Raw genomic sequence first — 24151 nt, forward strand, 5'->3', positions numbered from 1 at the left:
TGAGAGCACCGCAACAGCAAGGTCATATGTAGCAGTAAATAGCCCATCAAAGTAAAGTACTCTGGACTTAAGTAAAATAGAAAGAATTTAGAGTAGAGAGGAGGGTGGGAGCATTTTCATTTGTGATAATCACCAATAAGCAAAAATGGCAGAAATGAAGTAACAGGAGTGTGATACATTCCAGTAGAGCAAGGTCACTACTATTAAGGGCAGGTATGAGAACCCTCTTTGCTACTATGACAAATCTGCATTAAGAGTCAACAACAACAGCTTAGCCAAAATACGGGAATCGTTGCATTTGAAGGCAGACTGTGTAGTCAGACAGTCAGACTGCTACGCTGTATGTTAAAGCAAGGACAACATCAGATAATGTCATTACCAATCTCGTTATCTCTTCCTACAAATCTGATGCTTTTAGTTGATCTGTTCCATAAAGGAAAGGCTGAGTCATTTGTAAGTGAGAAGCTTCATGTGCGTCTTGATTTTTTTCCACCGTGTTTTTGTTCATTACTAAATTATTGTTTTGCTTCTATTGATACACCAACCAAAGCTGAGTAAAGAAAGATTTTTACCATTTAGGCTTCTTTTTAATTTGATTTGCTTGGTTTTTCTCCCTCTGATGTATCATTTTCTTCTCAGTAATAAAAATTAAGTAGCATACCTCAACTGCGGTTTCATAGTCAGAGCCGTCAAGTAGGGTGACTTTGACAGGGACAGTCTTGGGCCGCTTGGAGCTTTTCTGGGGGGATTTGGAGGCTTTGCTGGGGGTCTTCTCTGAGTTATCGTCCATATCCCCCTGGTCCTCTGGAACCTGGGAGAGGGAGAATCCTATCTCTCAGTGAGTGAGCTTAAAATTTGCATTTTGTCTTTTATTTAACTGTTTGAATTTTTAGTCTTGCCCTTAAAAAAAAAAGACTTAAATTATTTGATCATATGAGGCAGTCATCAAATGCATGTCGTGTGAGCCGCTGCTCTAAGATGTTAAGTTAGTGGCACGGGCAGGATGGGCTCACTGCCTTGCATATCAACGAGAAAGCCGGAAGGCCCCTGAGTGATTGAGAGGCTTGAATAAAATGATCTACAGCTGTGCTCCCACCTGATTGGTTCTCCTGGCGTCACCCTCCATCGCAGTCTTCATTTCCCCAGCCAAAGCCTTCTCTGTTGTCATAGAAATGGATTACAGTCCTGCAACCACACATAAACATGTTCTGTCAACATCAAATCTCTTCATGCTCCAAAAACTAGTGTGAAGTGTTCACTGCTATTAAAAGCCCAAACTGCCTATAGAGTCCTGATGGATTTCACTCATGACATGTAAGCAAAACTGCACAGAGCATTCTGAATCTTCACTTAAGCTGGACTTTGGTGTAATGAACAACCACAGGCATCCATTTCAACTTCCTGTGCAGCTGACAGCTACTATGTTTGGTATCTTTAATTATCCTTTACGGCTGCAGAGAATGACCATTGTTTTTAATGTGTATGGTTATTGGATTGTGTGCAGAGAGATCTTGACGGGGAGGAGAAAAAATAAAAAAGGGGCAGCTCAGTCAGTGCTGGCTCACAGCCTCCCACAGGAGCACTCTGCATGAAGAGCGTTTGGCTTCAGGACGCTCCTTCTCATGCTAGCAAAGGAGATAGCATAAATTACATCAACCAGAGAGTCCCGCAGCAACACACAGGACAACAGACACACTGTGATAGGAGAATGAGAAAGAAAATAAGGTGAAAGGAGGGAAAGAGGACACTGATATCGGTCTGACGATGAGAAAGGACAAGGTAGCAAAGAAAAAAGGTTATGAGGCAAAAGAGACCAGAAAGAGGAAAAGAGATGAGTTAACATACAAGACTGCTGCTACAATATCCGGGAGAGCTACAGACAGATGGAGCTTGTCATTTGAAGGTGACCAGTGCTATACCCAGTTTGACTCCTGCACAGTGCTTTTTCTCCACGTGACGTACAGGAAAATGGCTCATATTCAGATTGGGTGTTACAGATAAGAAGAATGAATTAGGTAAGATAAAGCCCTGAGGGAGACTATAGCTTTTCTCTGAAAGGTGAGGACGGGGTCATGGGTTTATGTGAGCTTTAGATTCAGGGTAAAATTTGAAGATTAAATTGGAAAATTTCTACAGAAATACGAGCTGTTTAAGTTCTTAAGCTGAGCTAATTTGGACTGCGACGGGCCAGTATCAGTGCCGAGTTTTAACAATGTCCCTCTTTTCCCCTGTCCTCAAACATACATGATGATAATTGCCGAGTTATTAGGGATGACCCTTTATATACTTTATCTTGAAGTACTGCGCTGGAATTTTTCAATCTCAAGATGGCAGTTGCAAGCAAGGAGTGCATACATTACTCTGTAATGTAACAATTCCCACTTAAGAAACTCCAGAATATGCAGCAGTTAATATTCATTACTAGTATAGTTATAGTAGAGTAAATAAAAATAGGGATTAGTGAAAAAGAGGCATGTGAAGCACTGATAAATAGTATAAAGGTGCAGAAGAGAAGTATATTTGGTCCTATAATGGCCAGCAAAGTGTTTGCAAACCATTAAAGTGGTGGTAGTATTACAGTACAGTAGCATTTTTTTCTTGAAAAAAAAAGAAAAAAAAAAAGAGGTGGGGGAACTAATTTGCATTTTTTCCCTCAACCAGCTGCCTGATGACACTTCTGTGTTTACAATTCTGGAGTCTCGAACACAGCACATCTCAGCTTTCATGATAGGTCAGTCTCACGCTGCATAATCAAGCCAGATCAAAGAGGAGTGCAGTCTGGCTCTTGGACGGCTGCAGATGTCACGCGCTCTATGCAGTGAATCTCCACAACTTTCAAGGGCCTGCAGGTTTTTAATTAGTTTATTTAATGAATAATAATATAATTGGTTACAAAATGTACTCTCATTAGGGCAGCATTTTCACTCATAGCAGGAAGGTTTTGATTTCAAACTTGTTCTCGGTGAGTTCCAGCTTTATTTCCACGGTCCGGTCCAAAGACACTTCTGTAAGCTCACTGCGCTTCTAAACTGGTTCGAAGTATAAGTGTGGGTCATCTCTTCGTGTTAACCTTGTTGTGAGCAAGGTTAACACAACACAACTTTAATATAGCTAATGGGTAACAACATCATTGTTCAGATTTACGTATTTTCTACAATATTTGTGAAATTTGCCTTGTAAAACTTATATTAATGCAAAGCCTTGACGTCAGAGTCAGACATAAATACACATAGCGGGCAGATAAATAACAAAACAAAAAATTCTGTTCAGACAGTGCAGGCAGGAAATATGGGACAGAAAGGTGGATGACATGTAACAAACACCTCCAAATCAAATAGGAGGCTTCAGGGTTATTTGATGAGCTTCTTAGACATTTCTTATTAGAAATACAATCTTCTTTAAAAAAAAAGATTCAATTGCTGTTTTGTACTCAGAAACAAACTGAAGACGATTCAAATCCCCAAGTCCATTGTTTTACTCTCACATCTATTTCTAATGTAATCCAACTTGTACATCCACTCACGTGAGCCAATCAGATCTGCCCACTGTAATACACGCACTCAGTGTGAATGTCATCCCCATGAGGCAGCTGTCAGAACAATGTGTCTGTGAATCACAAGCGAGCTTGAGAGGAATCCTAATAGATCAGTGTCAGAGACTTTAGGCCGCTCATTTCACACACATCATGATTGTGAGGCCAATCAATTTTTTCATTTGGGTCACTTTATGATTCAATCACTGCAAGTCCACATCAGTTCTGGTCTCCGCACACCTAATCATCTGTGTGAGTGAGATGATGGAGGCTGAGATGTGTGTGAGGTGTGAGCCGTTGCTGTTTCTTACACACAAAAATCCAATGACAGTCAGCATCTTCACACAGACTCCTTTTAAAGGTCTTTCTCTGCAAAATCATCTGGGGCTCTTTGGTCCTTGAACTTCAAACAGCGAGCATCAGGGAACGTCTTTGTGAACTATGACAGTATGTCGCAGGTGAAGCTCAGAAGCTCAGAAAACATTGTTCAGGACTGAGGGCCTCCAAAAATAGTTGCATTTACATAACTTGGGTCTTTACAGAAATACCTTTTATTATTTATAATTTGTGGTATTTATACTTTAACATTTACTGGACAGCATGTGACTGAATTAATCTGAAAGAAAACAGAAAATCAGTGAATATGGAAAAGTGCTTATGTTGGTTATATAACTAATGTACTGTACGCTAGTACTCACAGATATCACTGTTCTGCAGATTTTAGCATTTGTTTGAGTCAGACAACTAAAATAATCCCAGACAGCTCTTCCTCTCTGCTTCCACAGTTATCTATTAAACTCGCATTATGTGGGCACTGTGGTACACGTCTGTGGAAGTGGGTGTGATGCAGATGTTTTTCTTGGCTAACCAAACAACTGCACCTACAACTAAGGTTGCAGAGGCCCAAAGTGCTGTACTACTGATCTTGTCAGATACTGACATGCCTCATTATCTTCACCATTTTTCTTTTCATGCGGAAAAGAAAGTTTTCACATGACTCTGAGCAGTTCTACACCCTTACTGCTTTCATAGGAACTGAGAGGGTAAGAGGCAGCCAGGAGCTGCTAATTAAAATGATCATTAACGAATGTGAACACATCTATAAAAGTAGATGTTTTGGCAGAGGTCAGAGCATGATATGCTTATGTAATACATATTGGACAATACAACCACCAGCTGCAAGGAAAAATTTTGTATTTGCCAAATGGGTGCTTGTGGTTCCTAGAGGTTGCTGGCTCTTATTGAGTGAAATCACATCAATAGAAGGTACAGTGTCAAAAACCTCCTGGTGTCTGAATTGTAGTGCTTCATGTTTGTTTACAAATACTCACTAACTACTGTGCTTGTACTTGTAGTAAAACTTGAAAATGTGCAGCGCAAGACAGAAATAGAGAAATGTTGCCGTAAAGTATGTTGCACCTTTGTAATACTAGTCATGATCCACATGCTGTCAGATGGTCATGCACCACAGAAGCCCCACCCACACTAGGCCTGTGTGGGTGGGGCCTTATTTGCTTGATCCTACACCATCACCATGAAGTCACATGATCAATACGGTGTACAAAAACACAAGTATGTGTTGTTTGGAATGGTTACCAGGATAAAAACCTCTTCTCTCTAAAACAGGGGTGGGCAACTCCAGGCCTCGAGGACCTGCAGGTTTTAGATGTGTCCTTGAACCAACACAGCTGATTTAAATGACTAAATTAGCTCCTCAACATGTCCTGCAGTTCTCCAGAGGCCTGGTAACGAACTAATCATGTGATTCAGGTGTGTTGACCCAAGGTGAGATCTAAAACCTGCAGGACACCGGCCCTCGAGGCCGGGAATTGCCCACCCCTGCTCTAAAAAGAACATGGCAGTATGGCTTAGGTTTGGAACATCTGGAACAATGAAAGTGGTGGAAATGTCTGGACATAATCTAAGGAGCTTGGAAAGAAAGCGACTGAACATCTTCAAGTTTCTTGAAGATGTTTCACCCCTCATCTGAGAAGCTTCTTTAGTCCTAAAACCAAATGGTGGAGAGTCCCAGGTATTTAAACCTAAGTGGGAGCTGTCCCTTAGGGGGGTCGTTGACCCACTATTGATTATGTGCTGCATCACATGAGTCAAAGCGTGAAAAAAAGCATGGATCATTATCAGCAGAGGTTTCGGGTAAAAGCACTGTGAGACCTTGCCTCATTCAATTGTGCCCAAAAATCGACAGAGGAGACAGATGGTTTGAAAGAAGAGTTAAAGAGGCCATCTATGTCTACTGTGAGCAGCAATCTTTGAATAGAAGGGGTTTCTTACAATACCATCTGTCTGCCATCTACAATCCAGTTTGCCTCCCCAGGCACCTCAAACACCACTCACATCTCGCTTCAGGTGATCTCAACAGGTCACATGATAAGGTGAAGCAAGGTCTCACAATTGTTTTATCCCAAACCTCTGCTGATAGAAGGGTCATGATGTGGGCTTTGTTGTTGTTGCAGCCACAGAACATGAGCATGTTGCTGTTGAACTATTAATTCCTCTGTATACTATTCTAGATGAATCTGACACCTGAAGTTTGGCTAAACTTTGGTGATGCAACAGTACAATGAAACCAAGCACAACTACAAATCTGCCAAAGGATGTAAGTGTTGCAACGGACCAATCAAAATTCAGACCTCAGCCTAAATCAAATGCTGTGGTGGACCTTAAGAGAGCTGTGCATAAATGGATGTCTGCGAACTTCCGTTAACTGAAGTAACATTGTGGGCCAAAATTCCTCCACAATTTAAGCAACTGATAAAAAAAACAAAACATGATTGCTTCAAGTTTTTGCTGTCAAAGTTCTGTAAAAACTCTCTGTTTCATGACCACGTTTGCTATTTGCAAGGCAGGCAGTGTAAACTGGATTGTATATCATTATAAAAGTGATGAAAGTCAGAATAAACCTGTCAACCAAACACTAAAAAGAATGAGGTGCTTTTACCTTCAGCTCCACAGCTCTGCAGGTAACATAAGTATAAAATGGTAAAATGATCTCCATGGGTTTGTCACTAATAATGACTTTTTTTACACTGCTAGTAGTAACTTGAGTTTTTGCTATAATAAACACATCAAATCCATCTCACACTTCCTTTCATTCCCTTTCTCTTGAGAGTGTCGTGTAAAAAGAAAATAATCTTAAAAATGTCTAAAATGAGTCTTCTGATGTTTCTGTCTTTAGTCGCCTGGCGAAGACAAGTTTCAAAAGCAAGTAGAAAACCCTTTAGCAGCAAGTTTGCAGAGGTTTGTTTATGCACAGCTCTCTTAAGGTCCCATCACAGCATTTCAATTAGGCTGAGGTCTGGACTTTGACTGGGTCATTGCAACACTTTGATTCTTTTCTTTTTGAGCCACTCTGTTGCAGATTTGCTGCTGTGCTTGTTATCACTGCCCTGTTGCATGACCTGGTTTCAGCCGGTCTAGCTGTCAGTTTCATCATTACGTGTTTGCACTGATACGCTATGTTTGGGTTTCTCCTAACGTAGAGCTGCACATTTTGGTCTCTTCTGTCTAAATGGCATTGTTCCAGAAGTCTTGTGGTTTTTTCAGATGCAACTTTGCAAACCTAAGATTAGCTGCCAGGATCTTTTTAGAGGGAAGAAGCTTTTTCCTGCCAAATCTTCCAGCCTTTTTCTAATTGTACTGTTATGAACTTTAACAGGTAACATAAATATGTAACAATATTTATTTTAATGACCATTAAAGGTGAATAATGTCAGTAAGAATTGTTGACCTTCATAAAGGTACAGTATATTATTAGGTATTTGCCTTAAAACATTAGCTATGGGATGTTTTGATTCAGTTTAGTTGCATACTATTTGCATTTTACTGTTGTCAATACAAAGTGAGTCTGATTTATAGACCTTATGTATTTGATTTGATAGCTTCATCCTTATCCTCTGATAAGGATGAAGCTACATCTTTATCCGGCTGACTCGTAACTGTTAACTCTAAGTAAAATTTCAAATAATTTGGGAACCATAACTCAGTTTCAGTAATACCTCCAAGGGTAGCTCTTACGGCATTAGATGTTATATATGGTCCAAGACAGTTGACTTTAATTGTTCTTGCTTCTGCATTTCTGTGTTATTTTTTGTGGGTTTTTTTTCTTCTTTTGTTGTTTCTTTTTTAAAATCACATTTGACATGTCTGTGAAATACTTTTTCTTTTTGGCTAACAAATTAAAGATGAGAAACATCTAACATCTATGATTAAGTGTAGCGCTGACTGCCAAAAAGAAAGGATCTTATCTTCAAATGAAATATGCTTTGTCTGCACAAGAAACACTGCCAGCTTAAATGTGTTCCAAAACACAGCACGTATCAATAAGATTAGCTGCATTTAGCTTATCAGTCAGTTATTGAAATTCTTTTCTTTCACAAGACAGACAAGCAAAATTCACACAGTCAAACTCACGATCTTCACAGTCCCACGTACACATACACAGACAGAATTCACTCACCATGTCTTTGTATCTCTGGAGACTACTTCCTCTGTGCTACATTCCAGTCCACACAGGAATCATTACTGAGCACCTCAAATGTGTTAGCGAATGCTTGGATCAACTGCAAGCGTTTCAAACTCACTCAGCTGAAAAAAGTCTCAAACTGCAGAGTATTAACTTCACGCCAACAAAAAGAAGCAAAAAGCAGACAACGTGACAGTCCGAGCACTCATCATCTGCAGCAGGGCAGCTCAGATAAATTGCCAGATAGTAAAACACATGATGGCTGATCATCTAGGGCAAAATGATGTCCACAATGCGCCATTTACTGCAACCTGACTGAGTTCATTTGTCTTCATGCCAGTTTTTCAAAAAGCTTGTCAATTTAGAAGCGCCCCAAAACTGATGTCTTCAGGCAGGCATTAGTTGCCCACAGGCCCATCCTTCACTTGCAGATGGGCAGAAGAAATTTGTCAAATATAGCGTCTCAAAAATATGTCACAGCAGAGCAGGGGAAGCACAGGAATGACAGCTTGTGGATTCCTTTCACTTCTCAAGCACAGTATGCTGTCAGGAAATTGTGCATGTGCTAACAGCGTCAAGTGTTTGCCTTCCTCCAGAGTATACTGGGGAAAAAATAAGTCTAGTGTGTGAACAAATCAGTGACAAAAGCAGCAAACAGTGTCATCAGCACTTCTTTTGCTTACAATATCAAAGCTCTGCAAGAAACTTGTTTTGGGATTTGGGATTTTTTTTTCTTTTGCAACAAAGAAGCTCAAGGAAGTTTCACAATCCTGTACTAAAAAAAAACACATTTTTAAATTCATGCTTGTGGTTTTAACCAAAACAATAGACTGTGATAAGAAATACTTCCAAAAACATAAGGTTTGCCTGTGACAGCGGATTGAATGCCGCCAACGGCTCTGTTTTTCAAGTTTTAGACCAAGGTAGCATTTAAATATGTAGCTCAGACCTGCCTACTTGAATAAGTAAAGAGGCCTAGTCGCCCACTTCAATTTAATCAAATCTGGTGTCGCTGTCTCTGGAAGAAATGCACCATCCTCTCAAGCATTTCTTGCAACATCCCCCAAGGGGTTCAGACTTTACTTCTTTGCACTGACGGCCTTATTTGCAAATGTAATGTGTTTCCATACCGACCAGTGATTTAGCGGCATGAAAAAAAATTGACCACAGATGCTTAAAAGGTTGTCTAAACAGAAAAAAAAAAAAACTCCAGCATTGTAGCATGTGGCCTGCAGCCTACACAGAAACTGACCTTGAATTTCATCGGTGGTACTTAAAAGCATTTAAAGATGTCCTTCTAGAATACATATGAAAACATTTGCATAGATACTAGAAAGATTAATAGAAATTATATAAATGAAAGGCAGGGATGGGCAACACTTCAATTAATTGAATTCACTGATTGTTAGATTTGAGTTATTAACTCATTTTTTAATTCTGTAATACATCAATTTAGAGTTGAGATGAAATATTATTTTGCTAAAACAAATACAACCTGTCTGTTTGTGCAGTGTTTTAGGAGAAACATTTTCTCGCCTATTAATATGAATTCAGGTCTCTTCTTTTGTTCAAGTGTGCAAGAAATCCTCAGGGAGTAAACTGGATTGTGCTGCTAGCTTAATGGTTTTCTGGCACTTTTTTGGAGGTAATCCCCCCCCCCCCCCCAAAAAAAAACAAAAAAAACAAACAACAACAGCAAACCACTCAGTGCTTATTATTAGATGTCACCCGTGCAGAGGGACCGGTAATTCACCATGGTGACACACCTGCAGCTAATAGCGTGAGGATTCTTGGAAAATAAAAGTGACACCCCACTGTTACTTCTCTGTTGGGTTTATGGACTTCGTATTTAATTTAGGTGATGTCCATGTTAGTGGTCTGGCTGTAAGGAAACATGAGTTCATACATCTTTTTCTTTTTACATATTTAGATCTGGAAATCATTACTTAGCCACAAGAAGCTCGGTAATTTTTACCGTGTAGAAAATGCCTCCAGCTGCTAGACCATTTATAAAATAAAATACGTTTTGCATGCTTTAAAAAAAAAAAAAAAAAAACTCTCTATGCTTCCTCGTGTAGTGTATAATGAACAGTGTACCCACAATATAACTGCCTTTTATGTTAACAATGTGCATCTACACACTCACTTGTAAAAAATATGCACTGTAGTAGCATAAACTAAAGTACTGTATCTACACAGGAATCCAGAGAAGCCACCCACTGTATTACCCAATCACCGTTCATTCCTCACTGAGCTTCGCCTTTTTTTTTTTTTTTCAAGCTGCTCCCTCCACATCTCGGCTTTATAATCAGTGGCTCTCTTCTAATGGCATACACAGCCAGTTCATCAAACCTTAAGGGCAGAGGCTGGCTCTGGGAAACCAGGTATAGGACAGTGGGGGTTGGGAAAGAGGGAGTGGCAAGATGTCCTTGTTCAGGAGAAACCACATACACACATTCTCCAAACCTTTGGCACTCAGCAGTCTTGGAGGCAGATTGCGTAGCACGACTGTTAAGTCTGCTGCAAATCATGTCACACCACAGCCGAGATAAATGATACGACATCCAAATCAATGAGGCAGCAAGTTCATCCTCCCAAAGAGAAAGCAAGCCCAGAGGGAGTGATGCTACCTGCATCTACATAGCATAAGCACTCTCTTTTGGGAAGAGTTAACAAAGGGAATTACAGGGTTTAGCACAGATGCTGTGCTTCAGTGCAGAGTTCCACTTTCTTGAGCTGATGCAAAAAGACAGACTGTGTGATTGGAAACTCATCTGTGTGTGCTTCATTATCACTTGGAGTCAAAGAAGGTGGCGAATGTGCGTAGCAAAATTATTAGAGCAGGGGGTTTGGGGCGGGTCACTGTAAAGTTAATCCTCGCTGATTAAAACAAATCAAGCAGGGAAATCTCTCAAAATGAGCTGTCAAAATGCATCATTTGATTTATGCGATGACTAGCTTAGAGATTAATCAGTTTACATGAGTAAAACAGGCACCGCCTACCATTCAACACTAATATGTACTCTTATGTATACTCAGTAAAGGAGGTCAATGTACTTAACATAACTTGGGAATAGTTTTAAGGTCAAACGCTGTTTGAATTCCTAGAACAGGAATAAAATATTTCTTGCTAACCTAGAAATTCTTACTGCTAACCTACTAGATAAACATTATTTTGAGAAAAAAAAAACATGACTGAACAGATGCTTATGTAGGTGACACCTACTGTTAGGCATGTTGACATCCCATTGATTCATACAAATTGTCCAAACAATCAAGCATGCTGCCCTGGTTCACATTCACAACAAGACAGAGAAAGGAAGATTGCAGACTCTACGTATCATTTTTATGTAGCTTTCTACAGAATGTGTAGAGTATGAAATAGCTCGTTTTTAGCAGCATATCATTTACTCCCTCTAAATGCTGGATCTCTCAACTGATAACACACCTCCACTGAAGATATACAGTTATGTGGAAAATAAAGCTTTCACAGCCCTCTATGCAGTCCTATGAAAAACTAAGTACACCCCATGATTTAGTAGCTTTTAGAACCACATTTGGCAGCAATAACTTGAAGTAGTCACTTGAGAGGCTGCCAGTTTAGCTCACTAGGTTGAGCAGGTGACCCATCTGCTGTAAGGCTAATACAAAGAACTGGGTTCAAATCTGACCTGATTATCTCTCCCTAGCTTTCCTATCTTCTCTGCACTTAACAGACGCCAAAATATACGCAAACAATAATTTTCCTGTCTTTATCAGTCTCGCACATCATTTTGGAAGTATTTTGTCCCCCTCTCCCTTACAACATTGCTTCAGTTCATTGAGGTTTGTGGGCATTTGTTTATGCACAGCTCTCCTGGACCTTGACTGGACCATTAAATACTGGATCATTGTCCTCCTCCGTGAAGCGATACAAGCCAAGCTTTAGCTGTTGAACAGATGGCCTCACTTCTGGCTCTGGAACATTTTGGTCTACAGAGTTGTTCTTGGTCAACTTAAGTTGCCCAATTCATGTGGCTGCAAAATAAGTCCGAATCATCAAACCTCTAACACCATGCTTGACAGCTGGTATGAGGTGTTTGTGCTGATACACAGGCGCCTTGTTTGGTTTTCACCAAAAACGGCGCCTGTGCGTTCTGCCCAAACATCTCTACTTTGGTCTCGTCTGTTCAAAGGACATTCTTCCAAAATCTTGTGGTTTGTCCAGATGCAAGTTTACAAACCTAAGCAGAACTTCCATGTTTTTTTTAGAGAAAAGAGGCTCTTGGCAAATCTTCCAAGCAAGACATAGTTGTTAGTCTTTTTCTCTTTTTCTATTTGTGCTGTCATTAATTTTTTTACGTTAACATGCTAACAGAGGCCTGCAGAACCTAAATTGCGGCTCTTCTGTTTTATGCAGTTCCTATAAAACTGCATGATCTAACTGTCTGGAGCGAATTTGCTGGGATGTCTGCTTCTGGGAAGACTGCAGCACTGTGTTAGTGCCCACCTCAAGAGGTCAGGACCAAAGAACATGACTATATGTTGTATGCAGATCTGCAGGAACGTACTTGGTTTTTGTTTTATACTTAAAGTCTAATTGCCAAAATGCAAACTGGATCTTCATCTTTCTATTATTATTTTTTTAAAATACCTTTTTTAGTAAACAATGGCTGGTTGACAAAATTGGAAGTCTGCGCCTCAGTATCCATTATCCACTATTCCAGATATTGACTGCTTTCACCAGAAATACTGACTGTTGCTCCTAGAGGGATAGGTCAGCAGAGAAGCTGATTGTTTTCCCAGGTTGCTGAGTGCATGACTTCATATGCTGTAGGTATTCCTGTGAGTATGTTCATTATGTTTACCTTCCGTATAATTAAGCAGTGTGGGCATCGTGATAACTACAGTTCTGAATAAAGTAATTATTTAATTATGTGCAACTTAATCCATACGCATGTAGCCCCTTCACCACCCAAATTAAATCTTTTCCCCATTTCATGTATTCACATGTATTTTAGCAACCTTTACTAAAAAGGTTAAACGGATAAAAACAAGACACAGCTTCATTCTTCACTGTCACAGGAAAATGACAGGCACGCTGTACACAGCACAATCTTTTTTTTCCTAATTGACCACAAAGGAGCGTGTCTCCACTAACGATAGTTAACACTGAGGCATCAGGCGTGCCTGTTTAAAATTCAGTTACCATGGGAACCCTAGCCTAACATCGTCTGTCAAGCGTATCAAAATAAGATAAAGAAAATGACAAAAAAATGAGAGAACAGCCTGTAGCCATTATTTTGCTAGTTGACACATACACAATGCGTGAGAGGGAAGAAGAGGTGAACCATCACATGGCACTGAGCTCAAGATTGTGACAGCTCGTGTAGAGGTAGGCATGCTGAAGTGGTGGGTGGAAGAGGATGACCAACAGTTTCAAGTTGGATGTCAGGCTTGTAGTCTGCATTCAAATGCCTGTCGTGAACACAGGAGGTCAGCCGAACAAGATGTAGATATATGGCAGTGTATCGCTTTGGAGGGATTATGTTTGTGTTTGATCATACAAGACACAGAAATAAGTTAGACTAGTGTTTAATCGCGTTACACCCTTGGGGAAGAGAATATTTTTGCTTTACAAATCTGATCTAACCATATCAAATGTGATATACAACGCGGCTGTTAAAGTGATTATTTTATGGCTTTCAATACACTGTAAATGGCAACATGGTATTCTCAGTACATGTCATAGGTCTTCAAGCTTCTCATCTGATCATACCTCAAAATAAATGTCTGTCTTTATGAGTAGTTTGAAAATTCACTTTCATGATTATAATAAAGCTGTACAGCACTTTTTCAGCCCAAGCAAAATCGAGCAAGCCACTCTACTTTTAAGATTAAACTTGAAGCTTTTGTTATTGATGAAGCGTATGGTTAGAGCTGGATCAGGTGATCCTAAAACCCCCCTACAGGCCTAGGTTGCTGTGAACATCACATGTTTCACTGAGCATTTCTTCTTCACCTCTTTTCACTCTCTTTGTCTTCATACCCCACTCTGTACTTAATCATTATTACTAAACTCTGGCTCTCTGCAAGTGTTTCTTTTGTCTCGTCTCCCTCCCCTCACTCCTAGCAGGTCATAGCCCCTCCCTAAGCCTGGTTCTGCCAGAGGTTTCTTCCTGTTAAAAGGGAGTTTTTCCTTCCCACTGTCACCAGGTGCTTGCTCATTGTAGATCTTTACCTTACAATATAAATCACTTTGGGGTGACTTGTTGCGACTTGGTGCTATATAGATAAAATTGAACTGAACTGAATTACCTTTACAGTGTCTGTTAGGTTTTAGAAGTTACAATGCTTTACCTCAGAAAATGCATTTATGCAGGTTCTAAGATTATTATGATGATTATTGATTTTTTTGTACCTGTGTCAAACTGTGCAACCAATTGTTAAAGGAGGGATCTCCAAAAGAAAAACAAATGATGTGATGTCTTCCTAGATTGGGCATTGTCTACTGTCGCACATCATTTGTGATGATAATACAGTGACAGCTTATTACATGCTGCTTGTTATCCATAATATGTCTTTGAAAGCTCCTGTTACTTCGAAGCAATATGAGTTTATCCTGTGGAGAATTCCCCGTTGGCTGTGAAAAGACCACTGGCTATGCTTCAATGAGCTATTACAAATCGATCATAGGATGACTTAAAATAGGACTCAAGGGAGAATTGCATCAATGTGTGCTAGTCTAAACAAGCACTCTTGCTGAATTTAGGTGCATAAAAAGACACATACGAAGGTGTTTCCCGTCAGTCTATCACATGATGACCTAAAAGGATGTGTGTGTGTGTGTGTGTGTGCGTGCATGTTTGTGCGTGCGCGTGTGTGTGTGTGTGTGTGTGTGTGTGTGTGTATATTGATTGGTGACAGACTGCACAGAAGCTGCACATTAACCAGAAAGTGTGAGACTTGCATATAACCTTGCAAGTCTCACACTCTTAGTTTAGGAGTTCGCTTGAATATCTGCTACCTGTCACACATTAGAGGAAGTTGCTCTGTGGAAAATGTACCATGTAATTCTCTTACTGTACTGCTTGCAGTCAATGTTCTAGCAGCACCATGACAAAAACCTATATAACCGTTATTCAATATTTTTTTCCTGTAAGTGTTCACCTAAACATACATCTACACAAAGAGGCATTGCTCTAAATGAGGGACGTGAGGAGCACCACTATGACTGCGTATAGTTACGATTGTTATATGCACCAGGGAGACCAAAAGTGGATCAGGTGAAAGGAAAATGAGATTGGAGGATGCATGAAGGGACAGAGGTGTGATGGACAGATGGATGGATTTTAGATCTATTTTTCCCCCCTTCTTCACTCTGCCTTCTCAGTTTCTGAAATTCTGAGTCTCGGAGATACTGTAGCCTGCGGTGTGGCTGCAAACAAGCCAGAGACACAAGGACTGGCAGTCTGTTTGAGTATGTGGGTGAACAGAAGGAGGCATTACTTATGATGATAACTTTTTGGAAGTGTTAAAATAAAGCTTGTGTTGTGGTTATTTTATGTTTTTGTGTGTATTTTGCTTTCCTTTCTTTTTTACTGTTTGCCTCGGTGAATTCTCTTTGTTGTTCCTCTGCTTGGCAAACTTTTACTGTAGCAGCTGAGCTATTAAGTTCTCTATGAAAAGGAGACGGGAAGGGGGAGGGGTGATGTAATAACTCATTGTTTTAATCAATCTTTAGCTCTGATGTGCAGTTTACAGATTTACCTTGCGAAAGTGAGCAAATTTTAAAACCCAAATTTTCAAAATAATGGCATAAAAATGGACAATTACCCCCTACACCTGTTGCCTTTTTCTGAAAACGCAATTTGAATCAGTGCCACTTTGCACCTTTTTTCTTTATTCATTGTTATAAATGTGCCGTTTCAATCGAAAAAAGTAACAACTGCCGTCCTTCTACTTTCCGAGCATTTTCATTAAATAGCCCACTTTTAAACAGTGCAGTTGACATATTCAGGAGACCTTTCCCTTGCCTCGGCGCCCACGCCTGCCCCCTCTGCCACACCCGCGACAATACACTTCAATTAGCTCATTATCTTGAGCATCAGCTGTTAGCTCCATAGACATAGAGAAATAATAATCCTCTCTCTCTCACACACACACACACACACACACACCGGCATTTCCAAGAATAGGTCTGAACAATTGTACGTGGGTTGTATGTTTTTAGCGAGGGAGCTGACCAGACGTTATATGATTCAGTAAGCCGATAAAGGTGCACTTGCTTCTTGCTGGGCCTTGATATGCATGGAATAAAGGGTGCCCTCATTCCATGCAGCTTATTAAACCAGCCTGCCGACCATATTGGTCGTATTAAGGCTAATGTGGCAACACCCTCTTCATCCGCCCATGACACTTGAGGAACAAAAGCAGTGTCTTTACGGAGCATGCAGGACGCGTATTCGCGCAAAGCTATAATCACCGGTGTGTGTGATGCTTCTCGCCTCCAATGTCACTTCGTAATACCCGGTAAATGCAGCATGCACCTGTTCCGCTGTCATCCGCGTCGTATGAGACAAACAAATAAACATGCATACCTGTCCTGTCAGAGCTGGGTGTCAGGCTTCAGCCCAGATTCTGATCATTGAGATGAAGGGAACTGGAAGACGGACGCCGCCACCGCCCCGGAGAGCCTTTTTCTCTGCCTCGGGAGATGCAGCCCTGCAGGCTGGGACGGAAGATAGGCACAAGCCGGCAGGGATGGCTAGCAGTCGGAACGGCTAGGAGGACAGAGGAGAGGCGGTGTAAGCAAGGGAACTCCTAACGTCGTGCGTAATGTGAGGACCGCTCTGCTCGTGACACGCAGCGTGTCTTATCACTTGCTTTACTGGTTTTCGGGTCATCTTATCCCGCTGTAAGGCTCAGTAATGGGGGGTGGGGGGCTGCTGGCTGGAAAAGAATTAATTCTATAGCCTAATTTCACTGTAATCTAATAAATTACAAAAGCCATTAGTAAATTTGGAAGATTATAAAAGAATTGAGTGCAGTTAATATAGATGCTTACTGCATTATAGGGAGGAATTATATGCGTGTTGTCTAGTCATATGTTATCACACTTAACGATCACTTAAAAGCTGGAAATACCAACACTATGGGTCAGTTTAGGCTTAATAAGAAACGGATTCAATTCTTCCCTTCAGCAGCTGAAAAAAGTTAATGGCCCAAGCCCTCCAGTTTTGTTTTGTTTTTTAAATAAGTCAATAACAGATAATAATAAAGAAAAAGAAACCAAGTTGAATATTGTTCAAAGTCAGTAACATAGTAAATGCTGCTGTTTCCTTTCAAAAATCATATTCGTTCGACTTAATTGGACGTAGCGTTTTTATGCTGGTCGTCCACGCCCAATCTGCAGTGACTCTCTGGCCCATCAGAGGGCGCCTCTGTTTGAGCCACTGTGTTAAGATTAGTTTGAGATCAGGTTAAGTGTAAAGGCAATACTGATGGGAAGCAATCTTCACAAGATGATCCCAGAATTTTCTCTGGCAGGCGTCATTCCACTGAAGAGAGCTGCCTTTCCTTTTTCATCATTACCTGCAAATACAGCTCCCTTAATCTTTGCATGATACAATTACAAACATATGTGACAAGGTTTAACCCCTCATATTATTTTATATTCAGGAGTTTTTCAAAGCCCATATCTCACAAGGTTAAGTAAAAACTGCCACACTGTTCTGTGCAAAGCAAGCACTGTGCTGAATGGATGGAGGCTCTGTGGGTGATGTATTGCAATGGTGAGTCATAGGAACCTTCTGTGCTGAACGCCCTCTTTGGCTTCATGCACAAGTGTGTTCTGTTGAAATGCAAATATGCATACAGGAAAATCAATTCCTTTCACGCTTCGCTGGGTCTGCTTCAGCTGGTTACAGGATATGCATAAAGGAGGGGTAAGATTTCTGGAGGAAAAACTAATGCTATAGGATATGTCTTGATGCTTCATTGCCAAGTTTGTCTGTGGTCTCTACAGTGACCAAGTACCCGCATCAACATTTATTGGCTATCAGAGGATTATTTACCTGTCTTTATAATAAGCTTAAGTCATGCAGAGTGGTTAGGATAATATTCCTCCACTTGGTGGCAGTCATTTACCAGCTTTACTCTTGTCACAGCCGCCACAATGGTTGGAATTTACTATAAAAATTTAAACGCTCCCCTATAAACAAGGTGCATATAAAACAGATCAAACTCCTAAAACTATTTCATTTGCTCTGCACCTGCAGTTTTTCTGTAAAACCACACGTATTCTGGCATGTGCCATGCTTTAATGGCCTGGTTGCGCACTCTTACTCACCGTTTTCTCTGGAAGTTACCGCGTCCCAACATTCCTTTATATGACATTCCCTGATTGACAAATCAAAAGGTATAAATGAGAAATATAAAATCCTTTCATGACCATGTCCCTGTACAGTTATATGTATTATATATTTACTGGATTGTTTTAATATTAGGCAGCCAACTTTACGAGTTTCTTTTGTGAAAATATAATACACACAGCTCAGTATATTTTTCTTCAAAGAAAAAACTGCAAACAAAAATGTAAACCTCAAAATGTTTCTTGCAATCTTGTAAATACACACTTTCCAACCAGTATTAATATAATAACTGCACATGTCTGTCTTCACATTATAAAAGTTGCATTATCCATGTAATTCAATAAACCGACAAATGGAAACATTTATTGTATTTTAGTAATATAAAAAATGATTATGGGCCAATATCCAACTTTAAAGCAAATACATTTTTAACATAACTTTTATTTTCATTGTACTGCAATTTAAGTTCCTGTCACTGCTGCATTGACCTACTGGTGACAGTAGACCCTGAAATGAAAATAAGTTAAAAACGGGAGCCAGCGATTATTCTAGTGGGTTTTTTTTTCTTCTTTCTTTCTCCAGAGCTCTCAGACTCATGTATCTCACAGGGGACAATCCCACAGTGAATTGCCAGTAATTTAAAAGGTTAAATTACAAACAAAAAAAGACTACACTATGGCTCATTCCCATATGGCTCCATTTTGGCAATAATGTGCTTCTACTGAGGGCCATTTTTTTGTTAAAGGGCTTTCTCAGGTCGTACATGTGAACTGTACATGTAAGCTCAAAGGCTGATTGCATAAGTATTTGTATACATGCTGAATAATACATCATAAACTCTTTAATAAGCATTTATGGATTAAGCTAATATAAATGTCCTCATATAACTCTGAAACTGCTACTACAATAACAAATGTTTTCTTCCTTTTTTAGTTTATTGAAGTAATGTGGTAACAGAAAGGAGGATTCAGCTTAGGCTCGCAGTGCTCCAAACATCTGCTGTTCCTACAATATGTTACTGAAAACATCTTGAGCAGAAATAGCCTCGAATCCGTGCTCTTTGCCAAGTTTGACCCAAGTGAGGATTTGATAAATAACTAGACCAGAAAATGGAAAATGGGAAATTTCAACTGTGTCACGTAACCACAGAGCAGTCCTCACATTCAGCCTCAATGACAGGGATTGAGATAGTTCAGGAATGCAGCAATTAAAGTAAGTGTGAGAAGCAGATGCTTGGCATGTGTTGGCATCTGAAAACGCTGGAAGATAAATTATTCGTGATAAGGCATTTGGTGGGTGAATCAAAATGTATGGTTGCTTGAAGCAATGCTGTGTTTTGGACACAGCTGGTCTTCACCTAAAAGTCTGTCTGGTGTGTATTCTTTACCATTGTTAATACCCTTGCATATTGTTTTCTGCAGCATGGGAAGGAAACAGGATGAGAAGCCATCTGAAAGATCCTGAAGAAGGGGTGAACAAAATCACAGTAAAGCCATGAAACTAAATTAAGTGCACTCCTTTTTTCATACTTTCCAAAGAACTTCACAAACTGATTTTTCCCCAGCATGCATTCTTTAAAAAAAACAAATAATTTAAATATACTGAAGTGGTGCATGTCTATATTCTCCATATGTTAACATAGACTCATGTTTTAAGTCAAATCAGACAGCTCTACAGGCTATACCTTGTACAAAAAAGAAGAAGAAGAAAAAAGACTGTAACATCACTGTTTTTTAAACATTTTTGCATTTACAGAGTGTCTTTTTCTGCTTTGCTAGATTCTGGGTGAACTAAAAAAGAAAATGGTTATGAAGGAATAAAAGCAAAACTCTAGCGCAGGTGCACAGGGCATTGCTGTTCCCATAAAATTCCCCGTGGGTGTGAGAGTCATGAGCTTATTCTCTTCATCTCTCTGCCGATCCACAATGGTGAGTGAATTTACAATCTTGGTTGCTGTGGTTTACACATATCGAGTGAAAAGGGAAGTTGCACTAACTCTTCCACTCATTCTGTCTTCATCTTGTTCAGCTTTGATCACTGCCTTCAAACACTGAAAGGAAAAAAAGGATTTAATTGATTTTCTATAACCCAGAAATAACAATGCTCTTGTTTTCTTTAATATGATCTAAATCCAGCTCATTGCTGGACACAGTAATAAATAAGGTTTTATACAGTGAGATGGTTGTCATGATTTTTTGTTTGTCTGCAGTTTGTTTGACTTGTGACCAAATAAACACTGAGAAGATTTCTGTCAGCATCTCTTGTTTAAAAGCAAACATGCTTTTACAAGCTTTCAAAGTAAACTAGTGTTGTTGTTTTTTTGTTTTGTTTTGTTGTTTTTTTGATGTACTGATCATCATTGAGATTCTGGGCTTTGGTATTGTGTTTGCTTTCCAAGTATTCTAAAATACTGTTTGGGAAATTTATGCACATTTTTGTATGTTTAATTATATTAGAACTATTTATGTACATAAACATATAATTAAAATAATAATAATTGTCTTTATGTAAGAAATCAACTTGGGAAGTTTAAATTTTATTAGCTTTTGATTTAAATTTAAATTTCACCCAGTGCTTCCTGCAGAAGTTCTCTGATGACTCTGCAATAGTCGGCCTCATCACTGATGGGGACGACAAGGAGTACAGAGGACTGACTCAAGACTTTGTGGACTGGTGCCAGCTGAACTACCTCCAGATCAACGCCAGTAAAACCAAGGAACTGGTGGTAGACTTCCGCAGGCACAAGCATTCTCCACTGCAACCACTGAACATCCAAGGTATGGACATTGAGGCTGTGGACAGCTACAGGTACCTTGGTGTTCATCTGAACAATAGACTGGACTGGACTCATAACTCAGACGCCCTCTACAGGAAAGGGCAGAGCAGGCTGTACCTGCTGCGGAGACTCAGGTCGTTTGGAGTGGAGGGCCCACTCCTGAAGAAATTCTATGACTCTGTTGTGGCTTCTGCTATCTTTTATGGCGTGGTCTGCTGGGGCGGCAGCATCTCTGCTGGGGACAGGAAGAGACTGAACAGGGTGATCCGAAGGGCCAGCTCTGTTCTAGGATGCCCTCTGGACCCAGTGGAGGTGGTGAGTGACAGGAGAACGGCGGCTAAGCTGTCATCCCTGATGGACAACATCTCCCACCCCATGCAGCAGACTGTGACAGCACTGAGCAGCTCCTTCAGTGGGAGACTGCGGCACCCACGGTGTGGGACGGAGAGATTTCGCAGGTCTTTCCTCCCCACTGCTGTCAGACTCCATAATAAAGACTTTAACTGATCAAGCACACACATCCATACATATGCAATAATACTAAGTGCAATAATCCTTTCTGTCATCGTTGTATTTTACTCAGTTGTATATAGTATTTGTATTTGTATTCTATTTTTATCTTATTGTATATTTATTTTATTTTATTCTACTGTATATAGTATTTTATTTTATTCTATTCTGTACAGTTGTGTACTGTATTTATTCTTATTGTATTCTAATTTTTGCCTCATAACTTTTGCACTGTCCACTTCCTGCTGTGACAAAACAAATTTCCCACGTGTGGGACTAATAAAGGTTATCTTATCTTATCTTAAATGTGATTAAATGGTGCTTTTCAATAAAAATGTGTAAAATCATAAAATACTTATTTTTATTTAAACCCCTTTAACTTAAAACAGCTGCTTCTTGTACTATGACCCTGAAAACTTTAGTAGTGTTTCTATGTTGTCTCTGTGGGGAGTTTGTTCATGTGTTATTCAGACATTAATTTATATGACAAAAACCCAAATATCACATTTTAAAATGACTTTTGGTGGCAGTTTTCTCCAGTTTGGAAGTTTCCAAACTGCTCTCTATTAAAAATGTTTGACTCTAACATGTCAATGAAATGACACAATAACTTTGTACTTACAATAATTAGGGGAAATGATTTGTTCTGCTTTTTTTTTAACCCATCCATCTATAGGGTCTCGCTTTGGTAAACGTGGAAAACATTATACCTGCTAAACATCAGCTTGTTAGAATGCTCAGTATGGCTCAAACATCCCGGGGCCTTGACACACAACCTGTTATTGAGATCTGGAAGGTGTTCATTTAAACTGATCTGCAAGCTGCAACAACCTTACCATATCACGCTGCAGACAAACATCTGTATTGTCTGGAGAAGCATAAATCTGCCATTTGGTTTGATCACTGTTGCTCAGATTTACACAGCAAAGAAGGAAGAAAAAGCCAAATTGCTCCACTGCGCCATGGAATGATGTTGTTGTTGTGTCACGGATAGACAGCTTGGAAACTATGTGACAAGTTGAAATCAGTCAAGTTGGTAATCTTGATGTCAAGAAGTGTGAAACGTTTTGATGTGCAATACACGGCTGCACATAATCACTTCACTTCTGATGGGAAAATTCATCCTTGAGGCTTGACTGTAGGTGCCAATATAAAGTCTGACTCAAAAATTCAAAAGACAAACAAATCAATCATGCATGTGTCATTAGTGATGCACATATAGGTATGTTACCAATACCTACCCAGTCATGCACTCAAACCATGTCTGGCAATTGCTTGTGATGGATTAATGTGTAGCTACTGTAGTCGATCAAGATGGATTCAGCTATATGTAGAATCAATCCCAAGTAGTATATTACAAAATATACTGCTGAAATATTAATACAGTTAAGTAACAAGTGCAATATTTCCATATGAAATGTTGTAAAGCTAATGTAAAAAGTTAGCCAAATTGAAAATTATTGTGCAAGCCTAAAGTACAGCACTCGCATTAGGCTTTAAAACTTGGATAAATGTACTTTATTAAATTAGTTTTAATTAATCGTAAGAGTTGTGGGGAGGCATGAAGAGGTTCGTGAGGGACCAGGGCAATGAGTTTGCACTAAATCCTGAGAAAACCCACACAGAAAAGTATGACGCTACTGCAAGTGCATTAACTAAATGATTAATGTTGCAAATTTCCAAAGGTGTTGAAAGCAGAAATAAACCCTTGAGGCTAAAATTACAGGCCACATCATTTTTACTGCACTTAATGTGCATTTGCACATAACCACATACAGTACTCAGTATGTCCCATCAATGTCACTCAGAGTGAAAACTGCAGGTCTGCAGCCAGCTCGCCGCTTTTGGCTTTTATTAAGAAAAACAGTAAAAATTAATAAATAAATAAAGTCTTTCTCTGCAATAATTATAGTTATCATTCTTTGACAAAATTGTGAAAACCCCTATGAAATTAACCACATTGGAATGAAAATGGGGATCAGTGAAATGGAACAATCATTTCTCCGATCAGTACTGTAGGTGTTAACTCTACATCGTAAAATGTCGTGTTCTAAAAATTGAGTTGTCAGAGGGGAGCAGTAATCAAGCCCAGAGGCCAATAGTTTGTTCATTCATGTTATTAAATTCCTGAAGGAATCTTCACACATAATTACATCTACGTGCACCTGGTGTGGTGCTACAGCCTGTACTCATACACTGCACTTCTTGGCTCCCTGTGGGTACATCATCAAATAAAGCTCTGACAGACAGCTTTATTCTGATAAATGAGAAAGTAATCATCCTCCAAAGCGGCCTGCTTTTTTACAGGTACAAACATTTAGCATTTTTACTCAAGCTAATAAACATGTTTTCACTTTGAGGTGTTATTTAGGCCAATTAATGAGATGCTTGCTTCAGTTATGTAAGTTCTGCAGGTATCTGCAGTGATCACTGATCAGAGCGCATTTTATTTAATCCAAAAGCAAAAAGTGAAAATAAAAAACACAGAAAGGACCAAA

The 24151-nt window shown here is 39.7% G+C and overlaps 2 protein-coding genes across 7 annotated transcripts in view; one reads left to right on the top strand and one right to left on the bottom strand.

The window, feature by feature from the left end:
- LOC146684137 (band 4.1-like protein 1) overlaps positions 1-16658 on the bottom strand; it is a 49772-nt gene extending 33114 nt beyond the window's left edge. For all 4 annotated transcript variants that reach the window (XM_085445026.1, XM_085445025.1, XM_085445027.1 and 1 more), the window contains exons 1-3: positions 16595-16658; positions 1097-1185; positions 662-811 (exon numbers count right to left, since the gene is read on the bottom strand). In XM_085445026.1, the coding sequence (XP_085301152.1) occupies positions 662-811; positions 1097-1168 (222 nt within the window). In that variant the 5' untranslated portion in view covers positions 1169-1185; positions 16595-16658. The remainder of the gene's footprint in view (positions 1-661; positions 812-1096; positions 1186-16594) is intronic.
- A 77-nt stretch (positions 16659-16735) lies between these two features.
- LOC146684138 (uncharacterized) lies at positions 16736-21952 on the top strand. 3 transcript variants are annotated; one of them, XM_085445030.1, is made up of 3 exons: positions 16736-16801; positions 19789-20295; positions 20940-21952. In XM_085445030.1, exons 2-3 carry the CDS (start codon positions 20257-20259, stop codon positions 21648-21650), a joined length of 750 nt encoding a protein of 249 aa, XP_085301156.1. In that variant the 5' UTR covers positions 16736-16801; positions 19789-20256; the 3' UTR covers positions 21651-21952. The 3 variants fall into 3 exon arrangements, 2 of the variants coding, with proteins under 2 accessions (XP_085301156.1, XP_085301155.1); XR_014917332.1 differs by having other exon boundaries at positions 16769-16834; positions 20396-21952; XM_085445029.1 differs by having other exon boundaries at positions 16769-16834.
- The last annotated feature ends 2199 nt before the right edge of the window (positions 21953-24151 follow it).

The sequence above is a fragment of the Copadichromis virginalis genome, linkage group LG20, assembly GCF_057382275.1.
Source record: "Copadichromis virginalis isolate Kocher_CV1m ecotype Utaka linkage group LG20, C_Virginalis_male_GT1.1, whole genome shotgun sequence".
NCBI classification, from domain to species: Eukaryota; Metazoa; Chordata; class Actinopteri; order Cichliformes; family Cichlidae; genus Copadichromis; species Copadichromis virginalis.

Coding starts and splice junctions, on each gene's coding strand:
- LOC146684138 (XM_085445030.1), top strand. CDS start 20,257: ATGAGCTTATTCTCTTCATCTCTCTGCCGATCCACAATG. Junction 20,296..20,939: donor CTCTCTGCCGATCCACAATG/GTGAGTGAATTT, acceptor AATTTCACCCAG/TGCTTCCTGCAGAAGTTCTC.